The sequence below is a fragment of the Balaenoptera ricei genome, chromosome 1 (assembly GCF_028023285.1).
Source record: "Balaenoptera ricei isolate mBalRic1 chromosome 1, mBalRic1.hap2, whole genome shotgun sequence".
In the NCBI taxonomy this organism is placed as follows: domain Eukaryota; kingdom Metazoa; phylum Chordata; class Mammalia; order Artiodactyla; family Balaenopteridae; genus Balaenoptera; species Balaenoptera ricei.
The window spans coordinates 36,458,298-36,483,957 of NC_082639.1; the positions used below are offsets into that span (position 1 = coordinate 36,458,298).

At 49.0% G+C, this 25,660-nt stretch overlaps 1 protein-coding gene across 10 annotated transcripts in view; it reads right to left on the reverse strand.

The window, feature by feature from the left end:
* ERI3 (ERI1 exoribonuclease family member 3) overlaps positions 1-25,660 on the reverse strand; it is a 130,925-nt gene that overhangs the window by 33,311 nt on the left and 71,954 nt on the right. For 6 of the 10 annotated variants that reach the window (XM_059921174.1, XM_059921135.1, XM_059921125.1 and 3 more), the window contains one exon: positions 6,536-6,688. The exons of the other annotated variants lie outside the window; for them this stretch is intronic. In XM_059921174.1, the coding sequence (XP_059777157.1) occupies positions 6,536-6,688 (153 nt within the window). The remainder of the gene's footprint in view (positions 1-6,535; positions 6,689-25,660) is intronic. 10 annotated transcript variants of the gene reach the window in all.

Genomic DNA, 25,660 nt, shown 5'->3' on the forward strand with positions numbered 1-25,660 from the left:
GAAATGTGGGGGTCAGCCTTGCTTCCTTCTTCTTCCTTACCTCTCACCAAGTCCTGAGATTGCTGTTTCATGCCCCCAAGACTCTACTCGAGCAATTCCTTCAGCCTACCTAGTATGCCCTCTGCCTTCTCCCACTTTTTTCCCCTAATGAACACATACTCTTCTTTCAACACCCAATTCAAAAGTATCTTCCATCACCAGGCCTTTCCTGACTTGTCCCTTCCTTAAACCCACCCAGACTCTGAATAGCATCTGTATTATTAGATTTGTTTACAAATCGGTTACCCCATGATGCTGGGAGACTCTCAGGGTGGGGCTTTGTCTGCTCTCTCTGAACGGCCTCCTTTGAGGGAAGGGCAGGAAAGCATCTCTCTGGATATAATTCCGCCAGGCAGAAGGGCCTGGTTTTCAGAGTTGCTGCTCCTGCCAATCCTATTCAGTCTCCTTCAGGAACCACTGTGATCCTGCCCAGCAGAACAGCAATCCCACCCGACCCCCAGCCATCCTTGGAACTGGGGGCTCAGCTGCCTGGGTTAGGAAAGAAAGGGAGAGTGGCCCTGTCTCCCTTCTCCTTTTCTGAACTCTTTGGTCTTATGGGTGGTCTTGACTCCATTCTTTGGGCCAGCAGAGACCTGGCCAGCATGGCTATAGCAGCAAAAGGATGGACACTCCCATCAGGTGACACAAACCCATCCTTCCTACCTCCAGCTGGTAGTTCTCCATGTTCACAGTGTTCCTTGGCTTCCAACATACTTCAGGGGCACCAGAGCTGCTGCCGCCTCTGTCCATCAACAGCACTTGAGTGGAATAATTATTTTCTCTGTGTACTTAACCTTCCTGCTCACTGCCTACAACAGGACAGCTGCCTCTAGTGCACGGGACCATCACCACAGCAAAGGCAGGGGCTGTGCTACAGGTCCAGGACCCACAACATTTGGAAGACAGCTGCCAGCGCAGTTTGATCCCTTGGGTACTGAGTCTATTTTTAGGTAGAGCAATCTTCCTCATGTTCCCAGAGCCCTTGCTTCACTGCTGAGTCAGAGTGGACTTGGGGACACTGAGGTCTCTGGGGAGAGAACCAGATAAGGAGCAGGATCCTGAGCTGTGCCGCCTGAGCCTCCACAGAAGAGGCTGGCCTGTCTGGGGCTCCACATGCACCGCCACAGAGTCAAGGCAGCACGTCAGTCTGAGCCAGCTGCCCAGAGTGAGAGCTACATTGTGGGTTTTCTTTGTTTTCATTACAATTTCTTCTCCCATTGCTTCTTTTGAGCCAGCCCTTTCCTCCCCGGGGTGCTGGGGATTGAATGAAACACCACCCCCGGCTCCAATAAGTGTATTTCAATTACATCTGTCACTGCATAACGATATAATGATATATCATGTGATATTAAATCCATGGTAATCATATCAGGGATTTTTTTTAATCGTGCACTAATCGCATTATTACATCTCTATAATTAACAACAGGAGGTATGGAAATTCAGTTAAGGCAGAAGGCTCAAGGTACTCCCCCCACCCCACCCCCGCCCTAGCTCCCCCAGATTAGGGCCCGATTAGGAGATGGGAACTGCAGGGCACTAGCAAGAATGGGCCAAAGCTCCCACCTCCCAGTACCTCAGCCATGGGCAGAGCCTTCAGCATCTGGGGCTGGCAGACATAGGCCAGACTGAGACCAGGGTGCTGTCTGTCTTGTGGCTGCTCAGGAAAGAGCGTGGGGCAGAGGCCACACAGAGAGGGCCAACAACAAGGCAGGTGAAGAGGCCAGGATGTTGGGTGTGCCCAGAGAGAAGTCTGGCAGACCCGGGCCTGCCAGGCCTCCTGCCATTGCAGAGCCAAATCTTCTCCATGGGGAGGGGTGTTTGTTACCTTTCCTTCATACCAGCAAGGCCCTCAAAGGTGCTTGTAGGGCACAAGGCAAGTTCCTGTCTCATGGCCTCCTAGACCAGAATTCCTCCTACTATTGCTACACATACTCCCTCCCTTGACCTAGCCCTTTGTGTTGGCAGCTCTTAACATCACCAAGTCCAGCAGCTGTGATGTCTCTGCCTCTCAATCCTATCATCCCTGAGCTGAACAGACCCAATTCTTCTTGAGGCCATTCCTCCCCAATTCTCCCTCTGAAGTTTGGCCCTGACTACTGCATGACAAGTGGATTTCTGATAACCACTGGAGCCATTCTCCCATCCCCCCAGATGGTCCAAGTTCTTATGTCCTCCCACCCAGGCCTATATGGAGAAGGGAGGGGCTTGGGACTGCAGCCTGAACTATGTCAAATGACCCTGTCTCTCCCACCCCCTTCCTGATACTGAGCTGTCAGGACTAATCCCCTCAGGGGTGTCAGAAAACAGTCTGCAAAGCAGAATTTTGTGTTTTAAGTCCAAAGCTTTGAACTTAGCATGTAACTAGTCCTCAGTGAGGGGCAGGCATTTTGCTAAGTTTGACTCTCAGAAGTTGGACAGGCCTGAAGATGAAAGAGAAAAATCATGTCCTTTTTCCTAATAAAAAGGAGACACTAATAGCAGTCAGCACTTAGGCAAAGCACTTTAAGTTTCTAAAGTCCTTTCCAAATTAAAATATAAGCCTTTACTGAGCATGTGACACCACCACCACGGCCACCCAGCCCTCACAAACGAAGGCAGGTACATGCTGGCACCCAGCACACACACCTTCACTTCTTTCTCCCTAGGAAAATGGAAAGGGTGCTCAAACCTTCATCCCAGACCTCCCTCCCTCTTTGTTGGCTTGCTCATGTAACACACACTTAATGAGCAAATCCATGTGCCAAGCTCTGTGCCCGGTGCTGGGGATAAAGCACACTAGGCCGCTCGCTGCCTTCCAAGCTAGGGACGTGCCTGGCGGTCCAGTGCTGAAGCCTTCGCCTTCCAATGCAGGAGGTGCGGGTCCGATCCCTGGCTGGGGCGCTAAGATCCCACATGCCTCACGGCCAAAACACCAAAACATAAAACAGAAGCAATATTGTAACAAATTCAATAAAGACTTAAAAAAAAGAAAAAAGGAGCTTCCAAACTAGAAGGAGAGACATGTCAACTCAAACATGGTGGGGGACTGATATCCTACAAGAGCCCCAAGGGAGAAACCAGCCTTAGAGGGGGAATAACTGAGAAGGACCAAGATGGCTTTCAATGGGACATCCAAGGTGGGGTGGCTGCGGAAGGTGGATATGCAGGCCAGGAGCTCAGTTCCATGGTCTGAGCTGAAACAAGAAAGTCCTAGGAAAGCACATGGGGGGCGCAGGAAACTGCAGGAGTGGATAAGCTCACCCAGGAAGAGAATAAGCCTTTAGGGTCAATGAGGCCCTTCTCTTCTCTGATGTTTGGACAGAAACAACGAAGGCTGAGAGATGGGACGGCTGAACACTAGAGCCTCCAGAGCTAAGGCCCAAAGAGACTTCTCTCTGGGCACACCCAACATCCTGGCCTCTTCACCAGGATTGTCATCTCCACCTTCACTTTACCCGGATGTGACACGATGAAACAGTGTGGACTTCAGGCTCACACCGACTTAGTCACAACAAACATTACTATGAGAGCCTATTATATGCCAGGCCATATGTGTACTTGTAGCAATACAGACACAGTACTGTCCTCAGAGAGCTTCCAGTCTATTAGAGAAAGCCCATGTTAAATAAATAGCAACATAAATAATCATTAAGTTATCATAAGGGCTCAAAGAAGAAAGGCAGGCTGTTTATAGGATGGAAGAGAGGAATCTGACCTAGCTGGGGAACTCAGGACAGGTCAGCAGAAACTGACTGACAGGAAGGCAACAGGGGAATGACACGTGCTGAGGCCTTTAGGCAAACAGCACTTGGAAGGAATCAAGTCAATGCTAGTGTCCCTGGAGCACAGAAAGCCAGCAAGAGATGAGGCTAATGAGGAAGGCAGGAAAATCCAGGGCCTCATAGGACACGATGAGGGTTTTGTACTGTTTCCTAAGGCGATGGGAAGCCATCCAAGTATCTACCACTGCCATGCTATGCGATCTTGGGTGCTCCACCAGCATCAAAAGTTAGTTCCTTTGCACACCTACCCATCCCTATTCCCAAGGGTAGACAGGCCTGGGAACCGGGGACCATTTTTTTTATCTAGAAGGAGAGAAAGAAACTGCAAGAGAGCAACTGACCTCATTGGTTCATTGTAAGATTCACACACTTACTGAAGGCCTGCCCGACCCTGGCAACTCAACTGAATCACACGCAGACCCTGTCCTTGTGGAACTCACAGTCCTTTGCAAGGAAACAGATGTCAGTAAGTGCCTGGTCACTGCGATAGAGAGTGGTTAGAGAGAACTGCAGTAGAGACAGAAAGGAGGACAGTGCTCAGGCCCGAGGCATCTGGAGCCCGGCGTGGGGAGTGCTGCTCCTAGTCCTCTCCTCACCGCACAACCCGCAGCAGGCTGGGACAGACAGCACTTCCCACAGAGACTGCAGATCGGGCGGCGGGCAGGCGTGTGAGGAGGACCCTGAGCAGCAGTGAACCTAAGCCAGGAGCTTCCGGTCGCAAAGATGAAGGGTGAAAGGCTGTGACTAAAGCCACTAAGGAGAGAAGAGGGAAAGGTTCACTGTATCGTCCAAGGATAAGGGAAGGGGCACCTTTAGAACACGGAACAGGACTGGAATAGAAAATCATTTCAGGAAATGGCAACTCCAGTCTCCAGGCCTGTTTCCTCTTTGGAAAACACGGGGCTGGGGGGTGGGGGAGAGGGATAAATTAGAAGTTTGGGATTAACAGATACACACTACTATATATAAAATAGATAAACAACAAGGACCTACTGTTTAGCACAGGGAACTATATTTACTATCTGGTAATAACCTATAAAGGAAAAGAATCTGAAAAAGAATACATATATATATATATATATATATATATATATATATATATAAAACCGAATCACCTTGCTGAACACCTGAAACAAACACAACACTGTAAATCAACTATACTTTAAAAACTTAAAGGTGGGGGCAGGTTGCTTAATTACTTGATTTCTTAGGTCCCTTCCTGGTCTGAAATTCACCAGTTCTGAGGCTCTTCAGCCTCCCAGAAGAGTCAGGCTTATTGCCATCCCCCAATCTTTGCTTATGCTTTTTTCCCACCTGGAACACTGGCCTTCCTCTACCCTCTCCAAATCCTGTCTGCCAGGACACCACCTTCAGGAAGTCCTTCCTGATTTTTCTTCCTCCCTCCTCCACGTGCCACCCTGACCTCCACAGTTCTCCCAACAGCACTTTGCTTAATAACCTATTACATATGGTCTGGTACTCTTGCTTGACTAGTCTAGGGACTGTCTCATCACTTCCAACCTCTGACATCCATTTCAGGGGCAGGAGGGAAGCTCCACCCACACAGGCCCTAGAAGCAGACAGAAGTCTGGGTCCCCACTCCCTCTGCCCACAGTCCTTTGAGAACTCAACAGGCCTCCGCTTGAAAAGGGTGCTGAAAGCAATGATGTCTCCAAGTGCGATGGGAGATATTTGTGTCTGCTTTACCCTTGGCTTTTTGCTCTGGTTCAGGTAGGAGCGGGGTGGGCTGGCTGGCAGATCTGAGAGCGCGGCACGCCCCAGCGGGCAGGGCGCACAGCGCGGAGGAAGGCGCGAGTCAGTCTGGAGTGCTCCCCATTTATCAAGCTCACGCAGGCCGCCAGCCGAGCGAGTCTTTCTATCATTACACCTCTCAAAATCCGATTCATACCACTAATCCTGCCTTCATTCTCCCAGATTAATAACATCTCTTTCAACCTTCACAGTGTGATAAATAGACAAAGAGAGAACAAAAGGAGAGACAGAAGAGAGAGAAAGAGCTGGAGCAAGTCCCCATAATAGAGAGAGCTGAGAAAGAGGAGAGGGAAAAAAGGAGAGCGAGCGAGAGCAGGCAGCGGCCAGAGACTGCAGCGGTCTCAGAGAGCCACGAGGAGAGCGGCGGCAGCGCCCCGCTATGCGCTGTGCTCTGTCCCCAAGAGAAAGAAAGGCTCGTTAACAGCTCCTTCCTGCCTGCACTTTTGTTCAAATTCTTTTCTTCCCTTCCAATCCTGCTTTAGGTCAAATTCCAGTGAAAATGAGTCTCCTGGCTTCCCGGTCTCCTCCCAGCCTCCCTACCAGGCCCAGGGAACCAATCGGGCCCCTGGCGGCAGGGCTGGGTCTGGGCATGAGACAGGGCTGGGCAGGGGCTTAGAAAGGGGCGGAGCGAGCTGGCCTAAAGCTTTGCCAGAACTGTTCCCTTAGCACAAACCCCTGCCCCTTCCCTGCTCTTTAGGCAGAAGAGGAGAGGGAACAGAGCAGAGAGGGGGCTTGGGGCCCATCCCCGAAGGCTCTGTCCTGCACATCTTTCCAACCTAAGGCCCTAGCTGGTCCAATCCAAGGCCCCCAGCTGCTAGCAGCTCAGCTAGATGGTGAAAGTAGGCACCTCTCAAGCTTGCTAAAACCAAGGTGTGGCCCATACCTCCAAATTCTGATGGAGAAGTGTACCAGGGACAATAAACCCCACTGGGCCCCAGCCCTAGCCCTAACACAACTGACCTGCGATGCTTCTTGTTCTCCCTGCCCACGTGCTTGCCCAGACTTGTCTCCACGGCATACTTCCCATCCTCCTCTCAGACTCAGTTCAAGGGGCCCCCTCTGGATGCCCGGCTGAGCTCTCCCAGGAGGATTCAGCACTCCCTCTTCAGGGCTCTGGAAGGCAACAGCATTCACATTACCCTGTAGTGACTATCTGTCTCCCTCACTCCACTGGCAGTCTGTCTTCTGAGTTCTCTAGTCCCAGGTCCAAGCTGCCCATGGCGCTTCCATTCTTTCTCGACTTTGCCCGAACTAGGTCTAGCAGAAGACTAAGCCAAACAAGGCTCGACCCTCCCTCTGGACTGCAAAGTATTCCTAGGCAACTGGCAAGCCTAGCTCAGAGGCAGAGGCAGAAGCACTCCGCATGGGGAAGCTCTCTCGGCCCTGTGCACCCACTCCCTTCACAGTCCATCAGAGTGGAGGGAGGCGGGGCTGCACCAAGCTCCCTGGACCACTCTCTTCTTCAGCAGACCCTCATGGCGGGAGGTGGGGTGCACGTATGCAGAAGGAACGTCTGCCCTGCCCAATCCAGTCTAGTAGGAAGAGCCTTCCAAGAAAGTCAAGGCTTCTCCAAGGACAGAGTCTGGTAGTAGACAGGAAAGACCCAAAGCAGACCCTCAGTAGAAAGCTGGTGGCCTTGTGATCTGTTGAGAGGCAGATCCCTCCTAGGGAATATCTTGCAGACACCTGCCAGATACTTTCCTCCAAAAAGTCTCCCTCTACCCTCTGCCCCAAAACACAGCCCTCCTTTTGGATCAAAATGGCTGCCACCTACTCCCACCATTCACTCCTGGGGGCCCCATCACCTCCAGTCCCAACTCTCAGGTTTGCCCAGTTATATCTCTGCCTGGGGAAAGTCCAGAGAAAAGGAGGCTTCATAGGGCCAAGTCAAAGAGCAAAGTAGGGATCATATCCCATCCACCAAAAATCCAGAAGTTCTGTTAACCTTCCCTCAGCCCCATATCAGAAGGACTGTCCACACTGTCACCTGCTCTACCAGGCCTCCAGGATCAGACACCTACGATAGAGAAGGCTGAAATAGTGACAGTGACTGAAATTTGTCCACGGGTCCAAGTGACCCAAGGAGGTGGGGGGCTGAAGAGGGAGGGCAAGAAGGAGAGAGAATGATACAGTCTCACTGAAGGAGAATGGTCCTCCCTACAACCAACCTAGCCCACCGGTACCCTGGGCTCCAGGACAGGCTAGGTCCAGCTGGCACACAGAACCACACTGCCTCCGAGGCCAAGGCCACAGCAGAGCTCCAGAAGCATGGAGCCCAGAGGCCCTTCCTTTGCTAAGAGCCCACACTGCTGGCAGATCAGGGAGCCTCAGCCAGTCAAGCCTGCAGCCTTCTAGACACAGGCAGCCAGCAGGCCCAGACACCCCTAAACTTGCTCTAATCAGCTTCCCCAGGGGCTCAGAAAGATGCCCCACCCCTGACAGTGGGACAGTCCCAGGCCCTAGGAAGAGAAGTCACGGTGGCCCCTCTATCCTCTACCTTTACCCAATACACAGTCTCAGGGCCTCCCCCAAGGTATGCCTCCACCAGGCCATCCAACTCAGGGGTGAACCTCATCCCCTCAGGAGGCTTGGCCCCTGCAGCAGAGAGAGTCAACCTAGACCTCAGTAAGGGACCTGTCGGAGGTCAGATAGAAGAAAGTCAGCCAGACACAACAGGATCTCTGGCAGGTCGAGAAGCCAGACCCGAGTGATGCTCTCCCCGCAAACCAGACTTTAAAAGCTCACTCTCTGAGTGCCTGGTTCTAGAGCCCACTCTTCGAGGCAGCCGGTGGCACAGAGCAGGGAAGAAGTTGGGTCCTAATGTGTAAAAAGCTCCAGCAAAGCAAAATCATTTACTCTTCAGTGCGACTGCTCAGCAGAGCTAATAAATCTTGCATGAGCAGGGCCGATTCTAATTTCCTAATATGAAAAGGCATTTGGATTGAGAGAGAGGGGGAGATAAAAGTGATTGAATCTCCAATAGTCCAGGTTACTGACAAGAAACATCCTGCTCAGCCCTGAGAGAAGGATGGCAGCGCCCGGCCGCCTGCACACACCCATCCGTTCTGCCCCCTTCTTGGCGCGATACATCTCAGTCTCTTCTATTGACAGGACGTGGCTTTAAACACAGTTACACAAGTTATCATTTCTGCCTTCTGATCAATCTGAATTTTCAGGACAATTACCCTCTTAATCAATGATTGCTATCAGCAGCCCTGCGCCTGGACGGATTTCTCAGCAAGGTAATCATGCCGCCAGGCTGGACGGCGCGTGCATAGGCAATGAAGCTCCGGGTGGGGTCTCCTCCCTCCCTCCGGAGCCCCCATATCCCAGTGCCACTGCCAGCATCGAGGACAAGGACGGCAAAGTGTGAAGGCCACTTCAAGGAGTGATGAGAGTAGAAGGAAGGGAGGGGAGGGGCCCAGCCACCCCGCAGCCTTCCAGACCACCTGATTACGGAAGAAACCTCTTAAAACCCTAGATTTACTGCCCACCACGCTGATGCATCTCCACATGCCCTCCTGCCATCGTTCCTACCTCCTAATTAGCCTAATAAAGCCCAATTCTAATTATGGGCTCAAACTATTAGGGTGATCACCAAGTGCAAAGAAAAGAGAAATATTGGTTTTACTAATCTCTTAGAGGCTGCTGGTTCTAGAAATTCCTTTTCTTCCACAGACTTGGTTCATATGGGCTACTGACTGGAAGGGCAGGGGCAGCCTCTCCTCCTCCTCAGAGGTCCAGGCATCTGGAGCTTTCACAAAGCCAGCCTGGCCTAGAGCCAGGAGGCCACCCAGCCCCACACTCCCTCCAGGGTCCTCCCACAGATGCAGCCCTCTGTGCATAAAACAAGGCAGGGCCCCTCCTCAGGAGAAGAGGGGAGGGTGGATTTGGTCTCTGCCTCAGCGTCAAGTTAGCCAGAGGTTGTATCTGCCATCATGGGGGCAACTCAGTTTCTCAGATCACCTGTTGTTGGGTGAAGGACTTAACACGAGAAAGGCCAACAGTGGAATGAAAAGGACATGGTCCAGGACACTGACGCATCAACTTATGCTTCAGCATGGGTGGCAGATATGTATGTATATACAGTTATACCCAAGCAGAGTGGGTTATGGGATTAAAACAGGTCCCCACAATTTGCTATTACATCTTGAGGGAGAAAGAGAATTAGAGAGCATGGATGTATTCACTTACTGACATTTACTGAGTGCTAACCATAGGCTAAGTGTTGGGGATACAGCAGGGAACAGTATAGAAATGACCCTTATTCTCAGGAGCTCACAATCTACTAGGAGACAGACAAGCATCTTTCTGTCTGCAAAACAAAAACAATAAAACAAACTTGTAACACGAATGTTCATAGCAGCATTATTTAATAGCCATAAAGTAGAAACAGCTTAAATGTCCATCAACTGATGAGCACATAAATAAAATGTGGGGACTTCCCTGGTGGTGCAGGGGTTAAGAACCCACCTGCTAATGCAGGGGACACGGGTTCGAGCACTGGTCAGGGAAGATCCCACATGCTGCGGAGCAACTAAGCCCACAAGCCACAACTACTGAGCCTGTGCTCTAGAGTCCACGAGCCACAACTACTGAGCCCGCACACCACAACTACTGAAGCCCGTGAGCCTAGAGCCCGTGCTCCACACCAAGAGAAGCCACCGCAATGAGAAGCCCGCGAACCGCAACAAAGAGTAGCCCCCGCTTGCTGCAACTAGAGAAAGCCCGGAGAAAGCCCGCGCACAGCAACGAAGACCCAACGCAGCCAAAAATAAATAAAAATAAAATAAATAAAATTTTAAAAAATGTGGTATATCCATACAATGGAATATTATTCACAATAAAGAGAAATGAAGTGCTGATTCATGGTACAACATGGATGAACCCTGAAAATTATGCTAAGTGAAAGAAGCCAGAAACAGAAGGCCACATATAAGAAATTCCCAGAATTGCCAGAATAGGCAAATTTATAGAGATGAAAGTAGATTAGTGGTTGTTTAGGGCTGGGGTGTTTGAGGGGAAATGGGAAGTGACTGCTGTGTTTTAGGGGTAACAAAAATGTTCTAAACTTAGATGGTGATGATGGTTGCACAACCCTGTAAAGATACCAAGAAACAATGAATTGAAACACTTTAAATGGGTGAATTGTATGGTGTGTGAATTATATCTCAATAAAGCTTTTTTTACACATACAGTATGACAGAAGAAGTGCAGGCTCACCAGCAGTGAACAGAGCCAGGGAAAGCTCTAGCACGGTGCCGGCCTGCTCTGCAGGCACTTGACACAGGTGTCTGAAGAGAGAGGAAGTTCCCAGTGGGAAAGGGGGAAAGTCTTCACAGGGGACATAAAGGAGTTAGGTCTTGAAGGATAAGCAGGAGCTCACTGGGCAGGAATAAAGCAAAGGACATTCCATGCAAATGGAACCAATGTGAATAAGGTCTGGAAGTGGACAGTCACACAGGCTATCTTGGTATAGTTGGAGAGGTACTTTGGGGGTCTCAAAGGACAGGCCAGAGAGCTTGTACTTCATTCAGTAGACATCAAGATTTTTCAAGCAGAGAAGTTAGATGATCAGTACAGGATAGCTTGGGGTTTGATGGTTCATGTATGGGAAATAACACGCCACAGTTGCAAGGACATGGTTTTGGAGTCAGATATCCAGGATTTAAAATCCTTAAATTCCTCTTCCAATAAACTCAAATAACTAACAAGGGTTGGGATTTTGCTATTTTGCTCACTATTTTATCCCCATTGCTTGGCAGACTGCCTGGCCCAGTAGGTGCTCAATAGCCATTTACTGAATGAAAATAAAATGAATGAATGAATGGCTATGTTGAATTCAATCCCATTTGACAAATGTTTATTGAACACCTACTGTGAAGCTGGCACTCTGGTTACATAGTGTGAGCTCTTCAACGGTAGGGCCCCTGTCTGATCTCTGACCTCTGCCTCAGCGCCTTACACAGTTTCTGTTTGGCACAGGGCAGGTGCTGAAATCAATATTAATTCCCTTCCCTGTCCTGGTCTAGGAGGTTTCCCTAAGAGCCAGTGAATCTTGGAGAGGAGTAGCCTGAACACTTCACTGTGGTTGGTGAGAAAAGGGAAGCTGAAGCTGTAGGGGTGGAAGGCTTCAGGAGCAGGGGGTGGTGCCCACGGTGTTTGTCCCAAAGCCAGCCATGGTGCGCCAGGAGGCGATCCGAGTCATCAAAGCCAGTAAAGAACTGAGCAGGGATCAGACTGTTCCCACAGCGCATTCTCAGAACCCTCTGCAGACTGCCCTGGACCAGGCCTCCACGCAGGGAACCTAGCACAGGTAGGGTGGAAACAGAGACTCAGGACTTGCAGGTGGAGAAGGAGGGGAAGATCTGGGCCTTATCTCCTGAGCACCCTGTCTTGAGCCTGGACAGCTGCCATTTCCACATCTCCCCTCTGGTCGGCAGGGCCCTTCAGCTCATGGCTGACCACAGTAAGAAGGGGGCTCCTCAGTCTCTCAGCCCCCAATTCCTGTAGGCCTCCCCTCCCCTCCCTTTCCTTCCCTCCCTCTCCTTCCTGCAGAGCTTCCCTCGAGCCATAAATATAAAATAAAACACAAACACCCACAGTCCAGGAGGAGGGCGTCAGACAGATAATGGGCATTTTATATCTTTTTATGACACTCCCCATAGGCAGCTCGGCAATCACAGCGCAATAAAGGCAGGCATGCAGCTTGCATAGTTAAACAACTGCCGGGTAATTAGGCACAGCAAACACACCACCGGGGAGGCCTCAGGGCTGCCCTGGGATCTGCCTGCAGCCTGCCCCCCTGCTTGCAGACAAGTAGGGGCCAAGCCCAAGCCTAGCACAGTTAAGACCTGGTTGTGGGGCTGAGGACAGACCACTGGCTGCTGCCATATGCACACTTGGGCTCATGCCTGTGCACGCTCACAAGCACACCTGCCCACACCCACACACAAGCACTTCCTGAGCAGCTAGCCTGGACCTCATCTCCCCAGGAAGGCCACTCCTCTTTTCCAAGTAGGGTAGCCGAGGGTCTCTCAAGGGCCCTGCTTTAATGCCCTTGAAGAGGTCACAGGCCTGGCTGCAGCAGGGGCTCACTCATCCAGGTAGCCCTGAGCTTACCGAGTTGCACAGGCAAGGGGACACATGAGCATATGGTCATGATTACACTGACTCTTTCTCTTGTAAATTCCAACTCAGTACAGAGGTGAATTCGAAATAAATTATTTTTTAAAAATACACTCACACATACCGTACACATATTCCTATCACCGCACTTATTACCTCTACTGTATTTTCCCCCATCTACCTTGACCCACCCATCTTCCTTGCCAGATGCGGAGCTCTGTACAGGTGGAGACCAGACCTGATTCATCTCCAAGTCTACATGCCCTGATGCACAGGGCTTCGTGGAGGAATGGTGTTAAGTGAGATGTTAACTGAGATGTGCTGGCCCAGGCAGAGCACAGGTCACTTGCTACCTGGGGCCTAGGTCCAGGCTGACCTAAGCCCAACCAACAGAGAGAGAAGCCCTCACCAGCGCTGAGGCAGCTGCACTGTGAGTCCACACAATGCCCATTCCTCCTCTAGTGACCCAGCCAAATTCAAAGTTTCAGGGAACTGATGGCTAATTAATGGAACAGAATAGACAAAACCCGGCTCCAACCCCACTTGAAGACTGAGACAAAAGATCCCATCTCTAGGAGCCACCAGATCAGCTCTGAGGAGTCAGCCAGGAAAAATTAAAGCACTCAACCCTAAAACACTCTTCCCTCAAGAGAGCTGACTGCAGGCCAGGTGAGCTCACAGAAAGACCTTGGTTGACCCAGCACAGTCCCATATGAATGTGAACACACATCCAGCTACTTTTCCTGGTCTCTATCTGGCCGTCACTCCATGTCTGCCAAGACAATCAACAAGGGGGTCAAAGGCCAGAGGAAGGCCCTGGGCTGCACCCCACCTTTAGGGTACTGAGAGGACCCCCCTTCACCCCCTGTAGAAGCAGGGAGACAAGCTTCTCCTCAGCCCATATTCTTATGGAAAAGCCCAAAGCCTCAATGGCATTCAGCTCCAGTCCAGGTCACCCCAAACTGTGACAGACACCATCTGTCCAAACTCCTCCCCAACACCTGAGCCCCCAGCTCTCCTAACTTGATGCCAGGCAATGCCTTGCCTTCCCTGGACCTGCAACTTTTCCCAACGCGGTAAAGGGGTAGCCCCAAGGCTAGAGATCAAAATAAGTAAGGGTCAAAGAGGGACTTCTCTTTCCCTCCTTGCATCCATCACACATTTTGCTGGGAGCAGAAAGAGGAAACCTCAGGTACAACGAATGATCTCAGAATGGCAAAGGCAGAAGAGACCACAAGAAAGATCACCTCACTCAACTCCCTTATTTGTTAGATGAGGAAACTGAGGCCTTAGAAAGGGCAAGTGACCCAACACCAGAGCCCATGCCTTTATCTTCCAGCTTCAAGTTCAGTCCAGGGTTCTTTGTATTGCACCATGCTGTCCTCTAGAGACAAGGCCCGCATCTGCACACCTCCAGGTGGAGTCAGACCACAGAGCCCACACCAACACCCTCCCCATATTCCCATGTGTGGGCACATGCACACACCTGAGTATGCACAGACACAAGCCTCCCCGCAGGGAGAGATACGAGATACACATCTTTAAACACATATAGACATGCATGTTCACATGGGCGCACTCTCTTACACACAGACAGATTCCCATTAAATAGATGTCACTCCCAAGAGAACTGGAGCATGAGGCCAATCCCTGTCCTTCCCCAACCACTGCCTCCCTGGCCATACAACTAGTAATGGCCGGTGTGTGTTTGCCCAGGCCGCCAGCCCAGGCCAGACCAGAGGAACTGCCTTCAGGTAGTATCTGCTATGGGACAAGTGACAAGAAGGAAGCCATGGAAGGCGAGAACCTGGATTTATATCCTGGTCATGTGGCCTTGGGCAAGCTTCTTAATGCCTCTGAGTCTCTATTTCAGCACCCATAAAATAGGGACAATAGCCCTTGCCTTGCTGAGTAGCTGCGAGGACTAAACATGGTAATAATGTGTGGAAAGCGCCTAGCATAGAAGTTGACCCCAGCTGGGGCTCAATATGTTGGTGCTCTATTGCTGATACCTACAGACATGGTCAAACCTGCCTTTCCAGAGTGGTCTGCATGGAATGTGCGAGATGGGAGGCAGGGCTGTACCTCCTCCCTTCAAGGAGGCCCTTTGCCCTTTTCTCTCCTTTTCTGTAACTCCTCCCAGTTTCCAGGGTCCAGAGTAGCAACAACAACAACTTAAAGAAAAAAAAAAAGGGAAGAAAGAAAAAAACAAAACAAAACAGAACCTGGGAGAAGGCAGAGTAACTAAGGGTTCCCTTGGCTCCCTCAGACTTCACACTGAACGCTGATAAGTCCACCTCTTCCCTACACTGCCCTCAGCTCTTCTATAGTATCTATGCCTCTAAGAGCCTCTTGAGGTCCCCTCTGCTTGCCTCGTTCTGTGGATTCAGAGAAGCAGCAAATCTGGTCCCTTTCCTCAAGTGGCTTATTGTCCTGCACAGGGAGAGACCAGGCCACAAAATAACCAAAAGGCACGGACCATGGGCCGCTGGCCCCTAGCCCCTGGCCCCTAGCCCCTGGCCCAAGGGTGAGAGTATGGGCTCTGCAGTCTGGATGCTGAGGCTTAAATCCAGGCTCCAAACACACCCAGGACAGAAGAAGCACTCTCCCCTGCTCCAGAGCGAGCTCAGAATTCACTTCCTCAAGGACACAAGAGAAAGACAGAGGCAGCTCATGGTGGGACCAGGATGAAGAGGTTGTGTCATTTGACAGGACACAGACTCTGAACAGCAGCCAGCGAGAGGCACACAGACCCAGGGCGGGTCTCGCTGTAAAGACCTGCCACGGAGGGCACTGCAGGCAACTCCAGGGTAGAGGTCGATTTTGTAGCAGCTGCAGGGAACCTTACCGAGGAAGAAAGAATCCCAGCTGCCTTGAGCTGATTCCTCACCCGCTCCCCTCCCCCTTGTGGCCACACTCACCAGGGATACAGAGCAAGGCAGCATCTCTCCCCGGCTGAGGCGGTGCCAGACCACCCACCCCCACACCAAGTACCAGCACTTTTCTAAAAGCGTGACAAACAGGACCTTCACTCTGTAATTTCCTACATGTTACTGTAAGGATACTGAGGTCTTCTGGCCAAGTATTCTCAGACTGTCCACAGACAATAATGCTACAGGTCATGGTGGCCTCTTTCCCTCCCTGCTATCCACCAGGCCCACAGGCTCTTCCTTCCCTCACCTGGACATAAACATGGCAGTTTTCTGGAGCCACTGCCCCATTCTTAGAAGGCAGCTTAGGTTGGCTCCACCCTAGACATCAGGAAATGGCTCTTTACCACGCTCACTTGCTTTTGCTTTCTCTGCTTTTCCTCCGCTAAAAGGCATACACACGGCTGGACCACATCAGTAGCTTACAAAACCTGAAAACTACTGTTTGTAGTTTCCCAATGCAACAAGCTCCTTCCCCTCCAGGCCTTTGTTCACACGGCTCCCTCTGCCTGGAATGCCCTTTCCATTCGACTCCTAAAAACTCCCTCATCTTCGAAGGCTCACCTCAACAGTTTCCTCAGTGAAACTTTGTTGACTGTCTCTCCCACACCCCAGGTGAAATGACTCCTCCTTTGCCCTGGAGGCAACAGGGCAAATCAGTTACAGGCATGGTCCCTAGATTCAGGCGCGTAACTCCACCACTCACTAGCTCTTGAACCTTGTGGAAGGTACTTAGCCTCTGTACCTTAGTTTCCTCATCTGTAAGTTGGCTAATAATAGTACTTATCTCAGAGTTGTTTAGGATTGAGCTAATTTATAAAAAGGCATTTACAGAAGCACCTGTTTATTATTATTAATTATCTCTACTTTACAAACGAGGAAACTGGGGTTCTGAGAAGGTAAGTGGCTTGTCCAAGGTCATAACGCAGCGAGGTGGCAGAGCCAGGAACTGCCCGAAGGTGAGGGTGACTCCATACGCTATTGGACAGCCAGGCACGCTGATGGCGGCAGGAATCTAGGACGTGAGAGGATGGGCTCTGTTCCTCAGTGTCGGCTGAGGGTAAGCTAGTCCCGGGGTGGCATTTGGCTCCTCCTCCCTGGTGCTCACTTGCATTCTGCTGGAGGAACCCCCTTTTCCTAGCTCCTGCCCACAAAGGCTTATATGTCTATCTTGAGCTCCTGTCTCCTTTCCCCTTGTAGCCTAGTCGTCTTGTCTCCAGTGGTCAGCGCAAGGACAAGGGAGCAGCAGAGGCACAGTGCTGTCACTTCATGCCCAGGACAACTCTCGGAGTGGGTACTCTTTTTCCTGTTTTACAGAGGTTGATACTGAGGCTGAAAGAAGTTAAGTGAATTTCCTAAAACATCACAGCTAGTAAGTGCAGAATCAAGATTCTAAATCAAGCCTACTGGACTTCAGAGTCTATGTGTCAGATATTGGCACCTTTTATAGGTTCAGAGAGGTTAAGGAACTTGCCCCAGATCACACAGCTAGTTGGTAGCAGTATCATACGTTTGAGCCAGACTCATCTGGCTCCAAAACTCTTTCTCTTGCACCAGTGGTCTCTAGCCTGTGAGCCACATCCCCAGGGCCATATCACATCAAGCATCATCTGAAGACTAAGTGAAGGGGAAGTGTCACATACAGCCATACCATTTGTCTAGGATTATGCAGCTAGTATTGTAATTAAGAAAATACAAGTTCATTTAAAAGCCAATCAAATTCATTGTAGCTTTTTTTATTATGTACTTTCATCACTATACACACAAAATATAAGTTCCACCAAGTGCTCAAGGGGGAAGGGAATGTCTGATAAGTTTTCTGATATTACTAAGAGCTCCATGTGCTGTCTGCCTACCTCCCTAAGAGCTCTCCAAAACCACACTTAGTACCTTTCTCAAGGTACCTTCCTGATCCTTAGTCACAAACTCACAATAGAGAAGTGCCTTTTGTGTGGAATAACTGTCTAAAGGTCATTAGCAGGAACAGGAGGCACAATCCTTTCCAGGTCTTGAGTCCCATGAATAAGAAGTAATGCAGTCTCCAGCAAAGAGGACCCAAGTCCTGAGCTGTGGAAGGAAGGAAGGAAGGAAGGGGTCAGGGAAGTGAGTTCCTGTCTTTCCTATCCTGGCCTCCAACTCCTTCCCAGTCCACCTGCCTAGGATACATGGTCTGGGGAAAAGAACACCTATGTGGTTTCAAATCCTAGCTTTACCTCTTCCTGGCTATGTGCCCTTAGACAAATTACTTACCTTCTCTAAGTCTATTTTTCTGGGAAATCTGGTAGGGAAATAGGCATCTGGACTCTGGAGCTCATTAGTCCAGCCTTATACTCAGCATGGGTTCAGTGAATGCTTGTTGATACCCGGTGTGTGCCAGGCCCAGTGCTTAGCACAGGACATACAGAGATGGGTGGTAAGCAGGCCTCAAGGAGCTCACAGTCTAGTAGGAAGCACAAACATGTAAGCAGATGATTACAAGACCACATGATATACTCATTACAAAGTACTGAAGCCATACTAAGGAAGTGATTAACTATGTCTACCAGAAGTGGGGGAACACCAGAGAGGGCTTCACAGAAGAGGGTTTTGAAGGATGAACAGGAGTTTTTCCAACACATTAAAAGGGGAAAGGTGAGGTAAGCAAAGGGAACAGAATGAGCAAAGGGAAGTGAAAGTGCCCTGTCTATTTGAAGAGCAGCAAGAAGTTTGATATGGCTGGAATGTTAGAGAGACAGGAGATATGAAGATAGGGATGCTGCAATGAGCTAGATCCTCCAGGCCTTGGGTACCGTGCTCAAGAGGAAGGATGGGCCACAGCCTCCCACACCTACCCTCTTGGCTCCGGTGCTGTTCCTGTCAAAACAAGCACACTGAATCACACCCTTTCCTGTGCCTTTGATTTAAGAGTTCCTCTCCTGGCCCTGACAGTAAGGCATTTCTGTCCCACAGATTATAACTCACTCTGGGCTATTATTCAGCTTCCCAGCCCTGGCCCTGCTGCAGTTAGTCCAAACATAATATCCTTCATGCATATATTATCTGTCTCCCTATTATCTGGAATCATTTCGGAATTAAATTTCAGTCCTGCAATATTGGCTTCAGGAGCGGCACGCTTTATGGGCTAGTCAAAGGTTAGAATACCAATCAAAATAACAGTGCCGATGCAGCGAGACATTTTAATATTCCAAAACCCGGTAATTGTAAAAGGACATAATATTTTTTCCCTGATTACCCCAAAGGCAACACATGTTAACAAGGCGAGGGAAGGAGTGAAAGAAATTTCAGAGTTCAGATAGCTGTAAGACATATTTAAAGGAAAAGCCCAGGCAGGGCACTACACCATGGGGGCAGGGAGATGAGAAGAAAGAAGACAGTCTCTCTAGCTCCAGCTGCCCCGACTCCAAATATAGCACTGGTCCCTCTGCTACCTCTGGACTATGCCCCAAGAGCTCATTCCCAAGGGCAGATGTTACAGAGGATGGGATGAAAGGAGAAAGAGCTCAGGATGTGGAGTCTTGAGGCCCAGGTTCTAGTTTCAGCTCTTCAATCCAAAGCCTCCAGCCCCCAAGCTGGCCCCTCCCAGGGCTTCAGCATCAAATCCAGCGGCAAACCCTCAGGGCTGCTCTCCCACTCGGCCTCTCCTTGTCCGGTGCCTGTGCCTCTGCCTCTCCCACATTTATACCTGGTGCTTTTGTGTCCTGTTCTCTTTGCACATATTTCTTCCCAAAGACAGTTAGAGGCTCTCATCTACCTGGCCTCAGAGCTGGCTCCCCTCAAGATGGCAGCCCACGTGCCCACTGCCCCACAGACAACGCTCTGTACTTTGGTTGATGCCAAAGACCTGCGCCACAGCCCCAGTCTCGTCCTGACCACTGAGTGGTCCAGAAGCATCTGTCTCAGTGCAAGCCCTCCTCCCTCCAAAATAACACAAAACAAACACCTGGCAGGGCCCCTACATCTTCAAACCTCTCTTGGTTTTCATTTTTGTTTTGTTCTTGTTTTTTCCAAATAGCCCCAATCAAGGGGCTCTGCGGCAGGCACCATGCAGCCACCACTGTAGGAAGAGTCCCAGCCTCTGTCAGGCTGCCTATCACTTGAGCAGCTCTATCCCCACAGCTCCAAAAGAGTGACCTGACCAGCAGAGTTCCAGACCCTTTCAGTCCAGACGGCTTCCCAGCTAGCTCAGCCCACTCGCTGGAGCCTCCAATCTGCACCATCCCGACCTGCTGACCTGTCTATGGCCCCCAGCAAAGAACTTCATTAAGGCCGAGAATTTATTCCTCCATAAGCCCTTAATTTATTACTGCGCTGATTGGGACTCTGAACGCTCCAAGGTCAGGAAAAGTCGTACTCAGTCGTAGACACCAACCCTCCCTTCAGCAGTTTCTCCTGCTGTCTGCTCCCAGGGGAGGGGGAGACAGAAATGCTTCTTGGAGGGACCCAAGAAGGTCTCCTCTCCCTCTTTCACAGCTGGTCCCAACCCCATCATCCCCTTCAGGGCACGCAGATATTGTAGCAGGGCATATAGCACAGATGGCAGAGGAAAAGTGGAACAGCAATCTTCACACCCTGGTTCATCTGGGTCTGTCAAATTCTAGGTGACCTCCAACCCTACAACTTCTGAGCATGACTGGCTGAGCCCTGTCTGCCAGGACTGACTCAGAATCCTCCAAAGGCTGCTGCCTGCCTGCTTCCCCAAAAGCCCATCCAAACAGGCCCAGACACCAGAGGGAATTCCAGACCATTTGTGAGTGTATGTGCACGTACTTGCATGGCTTGGTCTGACTGTCCGTGAATCGTGTATGTGGAGGCATGCATTTATACATACATTTATACCTATGTGTCCTGCGTATGCAGTGAATATATACATACTATGTGTGCATGTGTATATCCACATACTCACATCCTTTTGGACCTACCCATTTCTTGACCTCTTATTTACCCTAACATTCTCTTCCACCTAATCTTAGCTACCCACCCCCATGGGCACACCTTGGAGCCTGCCAACACTTAGAACTGCCCCATCTCTGAAATCACTAATTCAGATATGCTACTTTCCAACCATAATCTCTTATCCTTTCATCTGGCATGCTCAGCTATAGCCGGCATACCTGTTCCCCATCTTACTGGGACCTATCTACTTTTTCCATATCCGTCAGGCCCCCTGCTGTCTTCATTTCCCTCAACATCCAGCTTAAATCCCACAGTCCATCTTGGCAACCACTGTCTTGACAATATCTTCAACTCCTTTGTTCCTTTCATCACGCCCCTTGGGAAAATCTCTACTGTGTATGAATCTAAATGTCTGCTTTCTGCATGCCCACAGCCAGGCAGCTGAGCTTTGCTAAAGGAAAGCCACACGACTGAACAGAGAGGTTCCACTGTGAATTAATGTCACCAACATCAACTGGACCCGCACCACTGCCTAGAAATCCGACTATACTTCTCAAGTAAGCTCATATTGCTATTCTTTACTAAAACTACAGCAATCCTTTTCCACTTTCTGCAAACCTTCCCAGCCCTCCCCTATTAGTTATCAGCAAATGACTGATCTACTTCACAGAGAAAAACAAAAGCCTCGTATGGGAACTACTACTTGTCATCACCAAGTGCACAAGCCTACCTGCATCTGTCTGCATCCATCTTCCTCTCCTTACCCCATAATGACAGAAGAGGGGACCGTCCTCCTGAAGACAGCCAGTGTCAAGAACCTGAGTTTTCCATACCATCTCCTGTCACCTTCTCAGAGACCTCTCTCACTCCTATATTTCGACACTTCCTTGTCTAATATACAAACGAGCACGTATATCTTTCACCTTAAAACACAAAACCTGCCTCAACTACACAGCTGCCCCACCACAGCCCTTACCCTTTCTCTCTCCTTCAAAACCACATTTCTGAAAAAGTTTAAATTTCTCTGTCTCCTCATTTACTCCCCAATTCACTCCAACTTGGCTCCTATCCCTATCATGCCATCAGGAGGTTTTACCAGAGTCACCAAGGTCCCTGAGCCCAGGTCTGGCACTCATATTTCAGTCTTTACGTTATGTGGCTCCCTCTGAGCAGACCAGTCCTTTTCTTTGGAAGACACTCTTGGTGTCTATGGCATCACACTCTCCTGGTCTACCTCTTCTTCTACCATTTTTTTTTACCCTCTCTTTTTTACTGTTTACTCTCTTGAGCACAGAGTCAGGCAAAACTAAATTTAAGTTCTAGCTCTGCCATGTACCAAAGTAAGACACTGAGCAAATTTCATCATCACCCTGTGCCTCAGTTTTCTAAACCTTAAAATGCAAAAAATAATAGTAACTACTGTGCAGGGCTGTGAAGATTAGATAATGCGTTAGATAATGAGTGCAGTGTCTGGCACAGCACTGTCCAATGCAAACATAACGTGAGCCACATAAGCAATTTATGAATTGAATGCCCAGCTCAAGTAAAAAAGAAACAGATGAAATTAATTTTAAGAATATGTTTTATTTAATTTGGTATATCCAAAGATTACCATCTCAATAGGGACTCAGTATAAAAAAATTATTAATGAGGTATTTTGTATTTTTTCATATTAAGTGTGTAATTTACACTCATGACACATCTCAATTGAGATGTTAAATCTTCATCAGAGATACCTTATCTGTATTGAGACTTTAAACAATTAACAGTTGAAAATGCAGATTTACCAATCCAGTGTGTTCTAAATATACTGAAAAGTTCTTCTTGTAAGTTTTTAACTTACATTTAAATTAATTAAAATTAAATAAAATTTAGAATTTGTTCGTCAGTCATATCAGCTACATTTCAAGCACTCTATTGCTACAGGTGGCTAGTGGCAACTATATTGGACACAACAGGTCTAGCACACTAAATGCAATCATTAAATAAGAAATATTACTATTACTACTAGTGACCACTCCTCCTCCTTCTCTAGTTCTGACTCTTCCTCCTCTATGTATCAAACATTGGTGTTTCCCAGTGTTCTGTCCTAGGCTCTCTTTTCTTCTCATCTTATTCACTCCATTCCCATGGCTTCAATTATCATTCACATACCAATAATGCCCCCTAATCTGTATCTCTTATCCTGACCTTATCCCTGAGCCCCAGACCTATATATTCAAATACGTTCTCAACAGCTTCACAAGAATGTCTCAAAGGCATCTAAACTCAACATGTCCCACACTGAATTCACCTTCTCTTCCAATCCCCAAACTTCTCCTCCTTCTATTATCTCAGTAAATGCATTCCAACTCTCCCAGTTGCTCACATCATAAACCTTGGGAGTCATGATGGTCTCCGCCTTCATCCTCAACCCTCACAGCCAATCAGTCACCATTTCCCATCTATTGTACAGTCAATTCTGCTGTAACACTCATTTTGAAAGAGCAAATTTGTTCCAGCGCAACTGAAGTATTAGGGAACGATTTAGCATAACGCACATTGTGCATTTGTGTGAGACTTTGTCCTTAAGCAATACAAGATAAACACAGGAAGTTACACCCAGCTGAACAGAGCTGTGTACGAATAAACAAAATGACACATGCGCACACCTCAAACATATACCAGCTACCTGGATCACCACATGTGCTACAAGACACAACCATCTGATTACAATCTCTGATTTCAGAGAATTCTCTTTCCGCCACTTTACAATAACTCACAAGCTACAACCCTTCTCATGCCCATTTCCACAAGCAAACTTCAAGTTTTTTTCAAGGTAAAATGCCATATTTATCGTAGCATTTATGTATTTCTTAACCATTTAATACATGTAAAATCATGCTACCCATAATTTTTATTTTATTAGATTCCCAACTTTTCTCATGTGTCGCTGATGAAGTTTCTGAGTACTGTGCACCTAACCCCATTTTTATTGCACAACTTTCCATAGCACGGTGATCTGGGGGGAGGTATATGTTGCATCACAGCAGACTGACTGTACCATTTAACACTCCAGATTCAGTCCATTTCTCTGCATTTCCACTGCTAACAATTTAATCCCGGTAGCTATCATCTTTCACTTGGAATGGTCCAATTCTCTGGTTCTCAACCAGGGACGGTACCTCCCCACTCCTGCACCATCCAGGCCACCGGAAAAGTATGTGTCTGTCGAGGGGGAGGTGGCATTTTTAGTTGTCACAGTGACTTGGAGAGGTGCACTACTGGCTTCAATGAACAGGGACTGGGGATGCTGCGAGTTCAGTGATGTTGCCCATGTGATGATGTGCCCCATCCCAACATGCCAACTATAGCCCCATTAAGAAAAACCAGTACTGGTCCCCTATATCTACTCCTAGCTCTCTCTACACTGCAGCCAGAGAGACTTTTTTCAAAATGCAAATCAGATGATGCTCTCCTATGTTCAATACCTTTTAATTGCTTCCCCTCACCCTAAGGATAAAGATCAAAATCTAAAGTCTGGTCTACAGACTCCCCTCCAGTTTCATCTTATGTCAGCCTTCTCTCTTCCCCACTTTCACTGTGCTTCAGGTAGTCATTCATTCAACAAATAATGATTAAACATCTACTGTGTGCCAGGAACTATCCAAAGTGATGAAGACAGAAGAGTAAACAGAAGAGACAAAAGTTCTTTGGCCCTCATGGAACTTACATTCTAGTTTCATGAAGCTGCCAGGCTTCTCTTCACCCCAGGGCCTTGCCACTTGTGGTTTTCTGCTTAGCCAATTCCTGCTCATCCCCCAGGTCTCAGCTTAGACTCCCTTCCTTCCTCCACCCCACTAAGTCAGGTCCCCTTGTGATGTGATTCCATGACTCTGAACTTTTTAGTGTTACAACACAATTGAAATTGTTTGTTTAACATCCATCTCTTCTGTTATATCCCCAGGGCCCAGCACAGTACCTGGAACACAGAAGGTGCTCAAAAATATTTTGCTTATTGATGCAGATGTGTATGTTTATATATGTGCATGTACCCTTACATTTTATGAATATGTATATATAAACACATATGTGTCTGTGTATATTTTCAGATATTTCTGCAGATGAATATGTGTATACACATATATGCAAGTATGGATACATACATACAATTTTGGGTATGCTCGCTTAAGTGTATTCATTCACATGAGTACATGTGTATATTTGTGTGTGTGTGTGTGTGTGTGTGTGTGTGTGTGTGTACTCTTCTGGCCCCTCAGTGACAGCTCTGACCTCCTGGAGGCTGCTGGAAGCAGGGCCCCAAGTCCTCTCTAGGCTGACAGTTCAATAAGAGTATAGATCATTCAATGACATTCCAAATGTCAGCAAACACCGGCTTGCTCCTCTCTGCTACAGGGAAAGTAGGTGGAGACAGGCGACGTGGAAACCTGGCCCTAGAAAAGTTGTCCTTCCCTGACGCAGCCCACACCGCCTCTGGACAGGAGAGGGCAGCTGAAAGATAACATTCTGCCTCTTCTCAGACTGGAGGCCTTAGTCAGTCAGTGCAGACTGTGACCTCAGTCCCAGGTGCTCACTCAGCACGTCTAGGCGGCCAAGCAGACCAGGACACTCCCCATTCTTTTCATGGGGCAAAGCCCTGCTGGGGGGTTGAGGAGAGGAGAGGAAGGGAAGGGGGTAGGACAAAGTAAGATCAAGGACGGGAGAGGAGTCTGCAGACAGCCAGGGCCTGGGTCCCACCTGGGGACAGAAGGCAGGAGTGAGGCTTTTACATGGTACTCCCACAACCCTGGCAATGGCCTCTCCGGCTTAGCTTTCATCATTGCTCTTTTTAAGGGTGCAGGAATCTTTGTGCAGCCTGCACTAAGTCATGCAGTATAAAGATCAGAAAGATTGCCATGTGCCTGGACCTCTGGGGCCCTGCAGCCTCCCTGTCTTGCATGGCTGCTGGCAAGGACTGGAGTTCGGTCATCTTTCCTTCTGGACCCTTAAGCACAGCTGGAACACGATGTGGCTGTAGGGCAGAGAGGAAGGGGTGAGACCCCTGGTTTTTCTTAGACCTGCTCAGTCGACCTCCCAAGAGGCGATGACGGAGTCCTCAGTTTCCCCTGGTACCCACTCTCCGCTCCATGGCTCA